The 12242-nt window shown below is 25.4% G+C and overlaps 1 protein-coding gene across 2 annotated transcripts in view; it reads left to right on the top strand.

Annotated features, from left to right (window-relative positions):
• LOC129971520 (transcription factor CP2-like) overlaps window positions 1-12222 on the top strand; it is a 28065-nt gene extending 15843 nt beyond the window's left edge. For both annotated transcript variants that reach the window (XM_056085370.1, XM_056085369.1), the window contains 9 exons: window positions 895-936; window positions 1018-1136; window positions 2311-2380; window positions 4981-5131; window positions 6829-6919; window positions 7976-8022; window positions 9181-9323; window positions 11071-11122; window positions 12047-12222. In XM_056085370.1, the coding sequence (XP_055941345.1) occupies window positions 895-936; window positions 1018-1136; window positions 2311-2380; window positions 4981-5131; window positions 6829-6919; window positions 7976-8022; window positions 9181-9323; window positions 11071-11122; window positions 12047-12108 (777 nt within the window). In that variant the 3' untranslated portion in view covers window positions 12109-12222. The remainder of the gene's footprint in view (window positions 1-894; window positions 937-1017; window positions 1137-2310; window positions 2381-4980; window positions 5132-6828; window positions 6920-7975; window positions 8023-9180; window positions 9324-11070; window positions 11123-12046) is intronic.
• The last annotated feature ends 20 nt before the right edge of the window (window positions 12223-12242 follow it).

The following is a 12242-nucleotide window of genomic DNA, read 5'->3' as shown; positions in this document are numbered from 1 at the left end:
CTATAGTATTGGAAGACTGATTATGATAATATGAATTAAAAAAGAGCAGTGAAATGTTTTGTTGAATAAATTTTGGTTTATGAATAAAAAATCATTACAAATCTTGCTGACTCTTGGTTCTTATTTTCAAATATAGTGTTTTCTTGTGTTAAATATAATGCTGTTTGAAATTTAATATGAATTTTCTTTTACTTATTTCTGTAAACTTTTAATAATTCATTTTGTAATTCTTACGTTTTATGGTCCAATCCTAAGAGATTAAAGCAAAGTTTAATTCGATTCACAATATATAAAAACGTCTTTAAAGAGCAGAATGGTCTAATGACAAATACATGGTTTTAGAGTCAAAGGCTCATGAATTTGAGTTCCAAACTTAAAATAATAGAAGCTATTATTTTTCATTGCTAAAAAATTTTATATTGTACAGGTTTTCAAATTGATATGGAAGTATAAAGATTACTATTTACTCATGTGTTTTTCTAATCATTTTACCATGTTTCAAAATTTTAAGATAGTTCCAAAAAATTTCATTTCAATTCAAAATAAAGTGTAAGAGCAAATTAATCAACAGACAAATTCTAGTTACATTCTCATGTGAAAGAAGAGGGTATTAAAATATTGTAAATGTTATAGATAAGTATGCCACTAAATATGAATCGTATTCAAAGAAATGCATCAATGTCAATAAAATTAAATAAAGAAATTATTTTCTCTCTCTATATATATATATATTAATTACTATGTATTTTGGATGTATAGGAATTTTTTTTTATATATCATATTTACTTTAGGAATCATGTTTTACTTTTAAGCATATATATATATATATATATGTTCATTCTTAATTCTTTTATATATAATATTTTTTCAACATATAATTTTTTTTTCTCCTAGACTGAACTCCAACCTTCATATCAATATACAATTTTCACTCCTGTAAGTATACTACTTTTTTGCTACTAATGACCAATAATTTATTCCTATTGTATTTGATATCTCCATTGCATTGTTTTTCAGTGTTCAGTCACCGTCGAAAGTATCCCATTTCAGGATTTTTCTGAGAATGCATCCTTTCCTGCCTATGGAAGCAGCATAGATTCAAAACCAGATTCGCCAAATGTTTCTACTGGTGAAGTGTAAGTTTGATCAGATAAATTATTTGCATGTTTTATTTCTGAGATTCAATCAAAATTATTTCCCTTTCTAAATCTTTTATATACTGTTACTCTAAAAATCATCAAAGCAAATGTTATAATTATGTTGAAGAATAGAATCGGATTATTTTTAATGAAAAATTCACTTTGGACCCTTAGCTCTTATTGTATGTGATCCTTATATGTCTTCGAAATTGGCCGAGTCATTGTGTTAGTATTTGATTGTACTGTTAGAGATGAATGAGTTGATATTTTGTAATTGCAACAGTTTTAATTTTAATATATAGTTACAGATTTTGTTTGGAAATTAATACTTTTCACATAATTATTTTGAATGCAATTTAATTTTATAGTACATGAGCATGTATACTTTAAAAGAGTGTGTGAAATTGCAATGATTTATTTGCAGAATTACTTGAAATATTCATTTGTCCAATTTATTTATTAGCTGCTTTTTTACAAAATTAGTCTAAAAACTTTTTGAATTAAGATAGAAATTAAATCTGTAAAAACAAGTATTAATATTAGCTTCATTCAGCTTGATAAAGTTAATATTAAAATTTTTTAGATGCTTTTATGTAAACCTAAAGCATATACAACTGGTCCGAATTTCTTTTTTCATTTGATGTTTAGTACAGATGGCTTATATTACGGCTTTGTAATTATCAATAATCAAATATTAATGAAGGAGTTTGAAAGTATTGATAGAGGATAGAAAAATCTTTTGCAGAATTTCCTTAATATAAAACTTAATATAGTCACAAATTTCTAATTGAAAATGAGGAGAAAGTTCTATATTATATCATTGTACCAAATTAAATATCCCTAAATATGATTCTAATTTATTAACTAATAATTTATGTTTCTTAAAAAATATTGTTACAGACTTGTATTCAATATTCTTTGTAGTGAAGTTCCAAATTGAAACCAAATGTTACTTCCTTTTATGGACTTCTTTTACTCTGCGATACATTCTGGGACATATCATTTATGAGAGATATAATCATTTATAGTATCTATCTTATTTATAATAAACTTGAATTTGTCTTTGATTGTCACTGAAAAAATTTTAGCGCAAATATATTTTTTCCTGTCTAAATTGAAAAATTTAGAGTATTGTACTATATGTAAATTTCTGTTTTTTTTTTTTTTCCAGGACTACTTCAACACCTTCCTTGACGTCTAGTCCTCAGCATTTTCCAGACATCAAGGACACTTTAGAAGGTGTAAGAGAGATCCCATAATTTTACTTTGCTAAAAATGATTTTTTTTTTTTTTTTTCCTTTTGTAATGAAAAGATTTTTAAAATTTGAGAAACATATTTCAGTTATTAATTTTCTGACATAGTTGTCTGTAGTCTAGGTGAACTAGATAGCAGAATATTCAACTATGAATATAGAACATTTTATTCAGGTGTCAACTCTTTAGTGCATTTAAAAAAAACAATAAACTGTATGTTTGTAGAGAATAAATATAAATTCAATTTATATTACTGCCAAATATATTTTTTCCCATATATATTCATCCATCAGTTAATTCAGTATATATTATTTTCCTGTAAATATTATTGCCCATTGACTGTCAATATTTTTTTAATATTTTTTTGGCCAGATAACTTATATAAATGTACAAAAAGTTGTATAATAGTATAATTATTTTCAAATTGTTTTGTTTTGAAAATCTTTGATATTTTTTAAAAAGAGCATCATTAGAAAATGATCAATAAAATTATCTCAATAAAAAAACAAAAGGCTAAGTAAGTAACAGATCGTTACTATAACCTCTAAAATACATATTTATGTACTGAATTTCGTTATAATATAAAAGCCAAACCAAAAATATAATGCTTCAAATATTACAATTGTATGGCATTTAACTTAGATTAATTTCAAATTTGTTCAGTTCTAAAGAAATGAAGTACAGAGTACACGTTTTCTGCTATATTCAATATTGGCTGATATTTATAGAATGAAACTAAACTCTCAGGCTTACCAGATATATTTTTAGTGCTGAGTGGTGAATGCAAAATTCTAAAATCCTCAATGGAAGATCATGGCAACTAATGGTTTAAGATTTAATTAGAAAGAATGCTAAAATAATTTTAAGAAATAAGATAATATTAATATTAAGAAATGAATAGAAATTTACTTTCTCTTCCTTTATTCTTTAGCTCCCCCCCCCCCTTAAATTTGTCTCAGAAATTAAAATAAAACTGTGCTAAAATTCTTTAGCATCTCAAAGTTACAGCTCATTCCAAAATAATGCACTTATAAATTCCAATTAATAAAGGAAGTTCAGAACTATTGTAATTATTTGACAAAACAAAAAGAAAATTTTGCCTTTTAGTATATTCTTCAAGTGATAATAGAAGAGTATAAGTTCACTCTTTTTACAAAACTGAAAAAATTATTTTACCAGAAAGCTTTTTAAATTATCTTTTTTACATTAATATTTATATGAAAAATAATTTTTTATATCTAAGTAACTTCTTAATTTTTTTTTCTGTAGAATATTTAAATCATAATATGAATCTATTGAATTTATATGTAATGAAAAAAAGTATTATTTTGACATTCCTTTAAGCAGTAGAATAGTTCAGCAGTTTGCAAATGTTGTATTTGAGTTTGATTTTTTTTTTCTATCAAAATAGAAAAAAATAATCTAATAAACAATTGTACATAAAAATGATGGATAAATTATTGGCAGTTCTGATTTTAATTTAATTGCATGAAAATATACTTTCTACCATATTATTTGGTCATTTAAAAAAAAATAAATCTTAAATACACATCTAATGTTGTTTATATGAAACTTGAATCATATTTATGAACTTGAATCATTGGTATTTCAAACTCTTTGAATAAATGATACACAAGATATTTTTACAGTATCCCCATGTTATTTTTCGATATTCTAAGCATTTCACAATATCGAGAAGATCTCAACTGATGCTAATGCTTGTGCTAAGGGTTGAAATTAAAATGTCTTTTATTGCAGATATGAACAGTATTTTAAAAGTAATTTTATAAAGTACTTGGGTTGAATTTATAGTGATCTCCATTCATTAAACCTTCATTTATTAAAGTTTTGTATTTAAAAAATCTTCCTCTTGATTTTTAATAGCATTAATGCATTATTTACTCTTTGTATCAATAAAAAATATTTTTCTTGGTAATTTTTTATTTTTCTAATTCAGTGCTGCTTACTTTATTATTTGTTTTAAACACTTCACAATTTATCATTTATCGAAATTCCTACGAAATCGAATCAACTGCTATGAAAAATAATAGCTGCTAAAAGAAATGGGAGTTTTAGGAGAATGTATAGAACTATCTAATTTACTCTACTTTATTAAAGACATGATAATTGCTGAATGAATATTCTGTAGAGCTTGACATATTGCATAGTGTTAAAAAATGTAATAAAAGCAATAAAATGAGGGATGAAAATGTTAATGAAGAGGTAAAATTCTTTTCCAACAAGAAATGCCAACATAATGCAATTTGAAAGGGATTATCATGAAAAGTGTTACAGAAAATGTGTTTCAATTTTTACAAAAGTGTGAAAATTTTGTTATTTATATTAGCTTGTTCAGTGCAGAATTACAACTATCATTAAATTTTGAGTATGCATTGCAGTCAATAAAATAGATAATTTTGAAGGAATGATGAGCCTTCATTAAGTTGAGACTTGATTGTACTTTCTAATAGAAATGCAGAAGAAATAAATAAGCTGGGTTTTCAATTGAACTTTAATTGAATTTAGAATGTATTTTATTAAATGAATGATGTCAGAATGTATATTGTTATTTTAAAAATATCTTCAGATGTTTTCTCCAGAATCAGATGATAGTGGAATTTTGACTCCTAATACTGGTGTGGAAAATATCACTGCAAATCTAAGTACAACTGATGTTCATTCTTGGTTATCCAGGAAAAAGTTTTCAAAGTATCTTCCTTGTTTTGAACTGTATTCAGGTAATGTTTACTCTTTATTAAATATGAACTCTAAAGATATTACAACAATAATTTTCCACATCTTTAGTTCACTAAAAAATACCACAATATATAATAGAATATTTCAAAATTTAAATTATTCAGTTTGAAAGAAATCAGCAAAAATGTGTTTATTGAAAAGGCATTGATATTTACCATTTTTTTTTATTAAATTTAATTGCATAAAATATATATGATATGTAGAGTGTCCACACTGATCATAGTTCAATTACTAAATTCTAATCTCTAGAGATAGGCTGCTACTTTTAATGGAAAAGATACTCTAAATAATCTAAAGAATTAAATTTTATCTTATTTGAGTTAATATAAACTTACTCCAGAAGTTATGATGTCTAAATATTTATGCACTTACTCAGTTCTTTAAGCTGTGTTTAATAAAATATTTAATAGTTTAAGTTTTAAAAAAAGTCCATTCTTGCTGATTTAAAGCTGATCAAGTTATAAAACTTTGTATTACATTATTTTCAATTGCTCAACGATTACCTCAAACCTACTACAAAAAACTAGCCCAAGACTGGACTTGAGTCTTGTGAATGCTATGCCAGCTCCCTATCCACTGTACTATTCGAATGCTCAACAACAATGATACATTATTAGTGTATAAGCTATACTGAAAGTTTGAGGGCCATTTTTACAAAATTGGTTGGCTGTTGTACTTCAATGTTTTCATGAATGAATATTCTAATCGTAAACTACCATTATATTAAATCTCACTCCGAACTCTGTTTTCGACCTCATGTGTTACCCTTGTTATTATTTTGCTAATCAAGTATTTAAAAATCTCATCACATTAAAATTCTGATTTTTTTGTTATTGTGTCAAAATTTATTATTTCATGAGATAGTTTTATTGATTTTTGAAATGAGTTTATAAGCTTCACAGTTAATTTTAGTTTATATAAAGCTTTCTTTGTTTATGGTCCTCCAGTGTATTGGTGATAATCATTACTTTGCAATAAAAATGCATATCTTATTCCCCAAATCCTTATGATAATGTTTGACCTTATATGAAATTATTTATTATTGTGTATTGCTATCATCTTTTTCATTTATAAGTTTAAACAAATAATAAGAAGTAAAAAAAAAAAAATGAAACACATCATATACTTTTAAACTGGTCACCACAGCTTCCCCACTAAATGAACTATATTTGTGTAGACTTGAACCTTGTAAATTGTAGATTACAAAATTTCACTTATGGACTTTTTTGTTTAGAGATTCTTCAATATTAGTAAGTAAAAATATTGTGAAAAAGTTGTTAATACCTCTTATTTCTTAACTATTTTGCAACTCTGGTTTTGCAGCAAAAGCCATGTGCTAAAATAATTTCATTCATCTTTCTCTGAAGTTCCTAATATAAATTTAATTTCAATATCCACTCTTGACAGTGGTTGAAGGAAAGCAAAAAATATGCCTTTGCAAAAGAATGTGTTGTAAAAAGGAGGGAAATATTGCTGAAATTGAATGTAGTATTGAATTTAATCTGTTCCTTAAGCTTTCTAAACAAGCTTAAGTGAAAAAACAAGCTTGCAGTGAAAATTAAATTGGCTAACTGTTACATATAGATAAAGAAAGAACAATAATAGGGGAAAAGATCTGTTGCATACATGTTATTTCTATCGTTGAGTTTCTGAGTGGTGAATCTTCATTTGCTTGCAGCCAAAGACTTGTTAAGTTTGAGCCGTGAAGATATAATTGAAATATGTGGTCCTTCCGATGGAATACGTCTGTATAATAGCCTCCATCGAAGGTAATTTTGAAATTATATTTTATAAATATTTTGGTTAACTTATGGGAAATTTATTTCATTTGTTTGTTATATATGAAAAATGAATTTTGATTCAAACTATCATTTTTCTTTTGTAGTATGTATATTTACAAATTCAGTGTAAATTGCCAATTAATATAAGATCTTGCTTTTTCAAGAATCTTGTTCTTTTTTTTTTGTTTTGTTTTTATTCCACCTTTGTATAATCTTAATATTTAAAATTTTTATTTCCTCTTAAAACTTACAAATAATTGAATCTGCCTTTCTCTGTCAGATTACAATCTTGCCAAGGCTTTATTATAAGGTTCGGTTAAAGAAGGTTACTATAAGATCCTCACTACTACAAAAGAGCAATTTAACCCTTTGCACTTGGAAAGATAATTGTTCACTTAATATATGGACTTGTGTATTACACCAAAGATAAATGCCTATGACTATTTTGAGTTTCCCTGAAAAGTGAATCTACATCTTTTTAACATTCTGTAGGTATTTTTAACAATTAAAACTTAAAACATAAATAAATAAAATGTTGTTGCATGATCTTGAATGGTGACAGAAAGAAGACATTAGAGTGGAAAGGGTTAAATTTTGTTTTCTTAGTGAGTAAAATTTAGAAAACTGACAAACTGAGTATGTGCTTAAATATAAATTGGTATGTTGTGATTTGGGTCAGATGAGTAGATTCTCATCATATATAATTCAGATTGAATCTAGTAGAAGAGGACTTAAGTTATTCTACTTGCTCATAAAATGTTTGAATGGCCATTGAACTCTTTGAAAATGCCTGTCACTTCTTACATATTGGTATCAAAAGATTCAAAGTACATATATATATATTCATAGATTTAAATTTTACTCAGATAATATCATAGCAAATGAGGTTCTACCAACCTGTGACTTGTTGAAATTTGAAAATACTTCTGCTGGTTTAGAAGAGAAATAATTTTTAAAGATTTCTAAAATTTTTTTTACCTTTTCTTAGTAGAAAAATGAATGTAATTTCTTGTAGTTCCTTAATGTATATATATATTTCTTTAGGGAACCACCACCTGTCAGAAGACTCTACATTTCAAGAGATAATATGAGTGAGTATATATTTTGTATGGCTGCCGAAAATGTAATTGTTCTTCATTTAAATTCAGGAAAAATAAGAGTAGTATGAATTGGATTTCTGGCACTTTCTTTCAATTAGGGTTATCTCTGCTAATAGTAAAATGTGTGCATGCATGCACTCTACAGGTCGGAGTGTTCAACCAAATTTGCCATAAACTTGCTATAGAGCATAGAAATTAAGCAGCTCGAAGCGATTTTTTTTTTTTTTTTAAGTTTGAATTAGTTTAAAAAAATAAGTAGTTTTGCAATTTTTCTGCAATAATTTCCAAAAATATTATTGCACCAAAAATATCTTATACATCATTTCAAAGGTCAAAAAATTGTCTTTTTAATATCAATTTAATAGTTGTGCAAAATTTCTTTTTGAATTTTGGCAATTTTTAAAAATATTCTTAATTAGTGGATATTATTGCCTGAAAATTAAACCGTTTTTATTGTTTAATCCAATATTTTATTGCATGATTTTTTTTCCACTGTTGAAAGCTAAAGAAAGATTCTGTTTAATATCTATGCAGTTTACATAACAAATAAAATTACAATATTCCAAAATTTAGATGATAAATAATCTTCGTTTAAGTTTTTAATAGCTCATAATGTCATGGGGCCAGTTTATATTAGAAAGGTTCTTTACGCAATAAACAGACAATTAAAATAAAGTTTTAATACTTGACAATATGATGGAATCATGGACATGAAGCTATATCTAAAAGATTTAACTGACATTAAATTTAAAGCCAAAAGTGACTACACACCAGAACTTCATTGTAAACATCTTGATATCTCTTCTGATATTAATGTCACTGAACTGGTATACCTTTCTATAACTGCTATCTTAAACTTTCTTTCCTTCTTTTCTTTATGCTCTTCTGATGACTAAATTTTTTAAAAAACAAGCTGCAAAATTATCAACATTTTTTTTCTGTTTTATTTACATGTTTCAGATATAAGAATTGTTCCTGTGTTAATATTAACCAAGTTAGAATTTGTAAAAATTTGTCTGATTATTAAATTCAACTTTCTATAGCTATATTTGCATTTAATTTTGAAGGAACAAAAAAAAATTTTTTTATTATAAGTTTAGATTTATATGTTTTTAATGTTGTAATGCTATCTTTTTCTCCAACTCATAGCGTTCCATGCTTTGTATTTGCATTCTGTGACCTGTTATGAATTGCAAACAGAGCTTTGTAGGATTTATCACTTTCCTGATGGGGCAATTGCAGAAATGTATATCACTGGACCAAACGGAATTCTATTGGTACTTACTGACAGAGTAAGTCCTTATCATGAAATTCTTTTATAAATGTTTTTTTCATTCATTTATTTTTATATCCCCTCTTTTTAACTATGCAAAAGCTTTATAAAATAGAATTTTATTTTATTTTTTAATTTATAATAATTATTTGTTTGCTCACAAAATTTAGTGTTCTGCCATTTAAGTAGAATTAATCTCCACTTTTTCTTTTATGAAAATTACACTTAAATTACTACATGTTTTTTTAATTATTATTATCTTTATTTTCAATACTTTTTTGAATCACACAGAGAAAAATGGTTCACTTCATACATTACTACTACAAAATTAAAATGTGCAAAATTGTAAGTTCAGTTTAACGTAGAATAACTCTGAAATAAATGAGCAGATATCTATTAAAAAGTATCATGATTTTTTTCCTTTGTTGTCTGGCGGTCTTTTACTTCCAAGCATTTTCTAAAATTAAATTAACAATATTCATTTTTATATTGTGAGTAGAAGAAACATTTTTATTGCAAATAACATAACTTTTCCATATCAGCAAGACTCATCTTACTACTTATTTAGCATACAAATTGCTGCTTACGCTCCCTCAATTTAAGTTAGTGTTCAAATGTGAAATGCTTAAAATTATTGTGGCGTGGAAAGAGTCATTAATTCTCTCTAATTTAAAATAAGATTGATCAAAACACCTTTTAATTTTATTTTCTTATTGATGAAACCACCTAGAATTTAGAGACTGCTCAATATAATTTATCAAATTATAGATTGAAATAGGTAAAAGAATTCAAATATTTTAATTAATTTACTTTCAAGAATAAGTTTTCAATCGACAGAGAAATGAAAAAAATAATTTACTTTGGACTGCCAAAATATACTTAGAATGATTTTTCAAATTTGGATTGAAAATACACCATTGGATCAAATATATATAGTACACGCTAATTATTATCCTCACAATCTGTTGAAATGATCTGTAGCTTTCTCTAAATATGAAATATTGTATCTGTGATGTGGCCAAAGGTACAAGATAGTATACTTCTGCATTTAAGCCTCTATAACTTATTTTTGATTTGGAATAGAAAAATCGGAATTTACATAAAATAAGAGTGTTACTGTGTCTATAGTGTACATACTAATGTCATTTCGTAATTGCATCACAAAATGCAATGAGGCAAAATGTTTTCTTTTTAATACTTACTTTTTAGTTATAAAATCAGTTAAATATTTACTTATTTTAAAAATGGATATTTGATTAATTAATTAGTGTTAATCTTGTTACAAACATACTTTCAAATTTTGTCACTTGTTGCCACAAAATTAAATAGTCATAGATACAGCACTCTCTCATACTTTAAAATTCTTTTAACAGATATTTAATTAAAAATTAATCTTCAATCAATTCATAGCATATTGTGAAAAAAATTACCTTTTCTGTTATTCTAGTTTTATTCCTGTACTATATTACTCTAATTTAAATAACTTTTCAGTAATATAATGAAGAATAAATCTTCAAAATAAAATCAAGAAAAAAATGTTACAAGTTTTGCTTTAGATTTAAAAAATTAATCAGCTTTAGAATCGTTCCATCAATAATTTTCATCGCACACTTCTAGTAATTCTATGACTTTATATTAATAATAAAAAAAAAAAAAATCTCAAATATTTCAATATGTTAGTGATGGAGTGGCGGACAAGCGAGTTTTAGATGAATTCCGTTTTTATTTAATTGGATTTACTTATTTGCTTTTTTTTCTCTCCCTAGGTTCTACAGAATCTAAAGGATGAATCTACATTTACTTGTGAAATATTAAAAGGTGACATTAAAATTTTACTAAATTTGCATAGTAACTTTCCTGGGAAATAATAATCATTAAAAACTTGCATGCTCATTTATATTTCTACTGTATTGAAAAAAATTTTAATGAATGTTTTTTTTTAATTATTTGCTTTTTAATATATATTTTAATTATAAAACTATAAATTTTCACAATTAATTCATGGTTTTGCAGAAGGATCTAAGTGATATTGTAATTATACTATTCTGAAATTCAAATTACATATATTAAATTTAACTCAAAATAAGCTTATAATAGTAGTGGTATATATTGCAAGATCTAAATTATGTAACATACAAGTTGTTTTATTTGCAAAAAAAGTCAATTAACTGCTGAAAGATTAACAGGAATATTTTAATATTACCTGAAAAGCACTTGCTTTCATAATTATGAAAAGTCAACAACAAATCTAATTTTTTTTTTTTTCTTAAATATGCAGAGAAAACATGTTTTGAATTTAAAGGAAATGGCTAATGTTAAATAATCTGTGAACATGTTCATGCATTGAAAAAGTAAACAATAAATGATAATTTAGTACGAGATATGGTCTGTTATTTACTGAAAAACATTGAGAGTTTTCTTATAGATTCTACAGTTAATTTTTAAAAAATTCAAAAAGAAAAAAAAAAGAAAAAAACTGAAAGGTGCAGTATATTTAAACTATGAAAGAAACAGTTCCTTTCTCATTATTTCAAATTAAGGATAAAGAAAATACAAGATAGCTAATTTCATACTTTGCCTTATTCTTGAAGATTCTGCAAACTATTTTAATAATGAGTTTTTTTTTTTCTTTTTCAAGTTAGCACTCTTTGTTTAAATGAGTGAAATAGTATTTCCTTTATCATTACTTTTATGTTCTAATCAGTAAGAACCTTAAGTTTTTATGCATGTTTTTATTTTTAGCTGAAGAAAATGGGAAGAATACAGTCATATTGAGAGCTTACATTCCAAATCAAGAAACATGAAAAATATTTTGCATTCTATTTTTATAATCATATGTAGAAGTGCCAACTTTATTTCATTGTTGAAAAGATATGTAGATTCGATATTAAATGTAATAAATTGTTATGAGAACAAAATGGAATGATTTTCATTAATG

The sequence above is a fragment of the Argiope bruennichi genome, chromosome 6, assembly GCF_947563725.1.
Source record: "Argiope bruennichi chromosome 6, qqArgBrue1.1, whole genome shotgun sequence".
Classification (NCBI taxonomy): Eukaryota; Metazoa; Arthropoda; class Arachnida; order Araneae; family Araneidae; genus Argiope; species Argiope bruennichi.
This window is presented reverse-complemented; position numbering and strand designations above follow the sequence as displayed.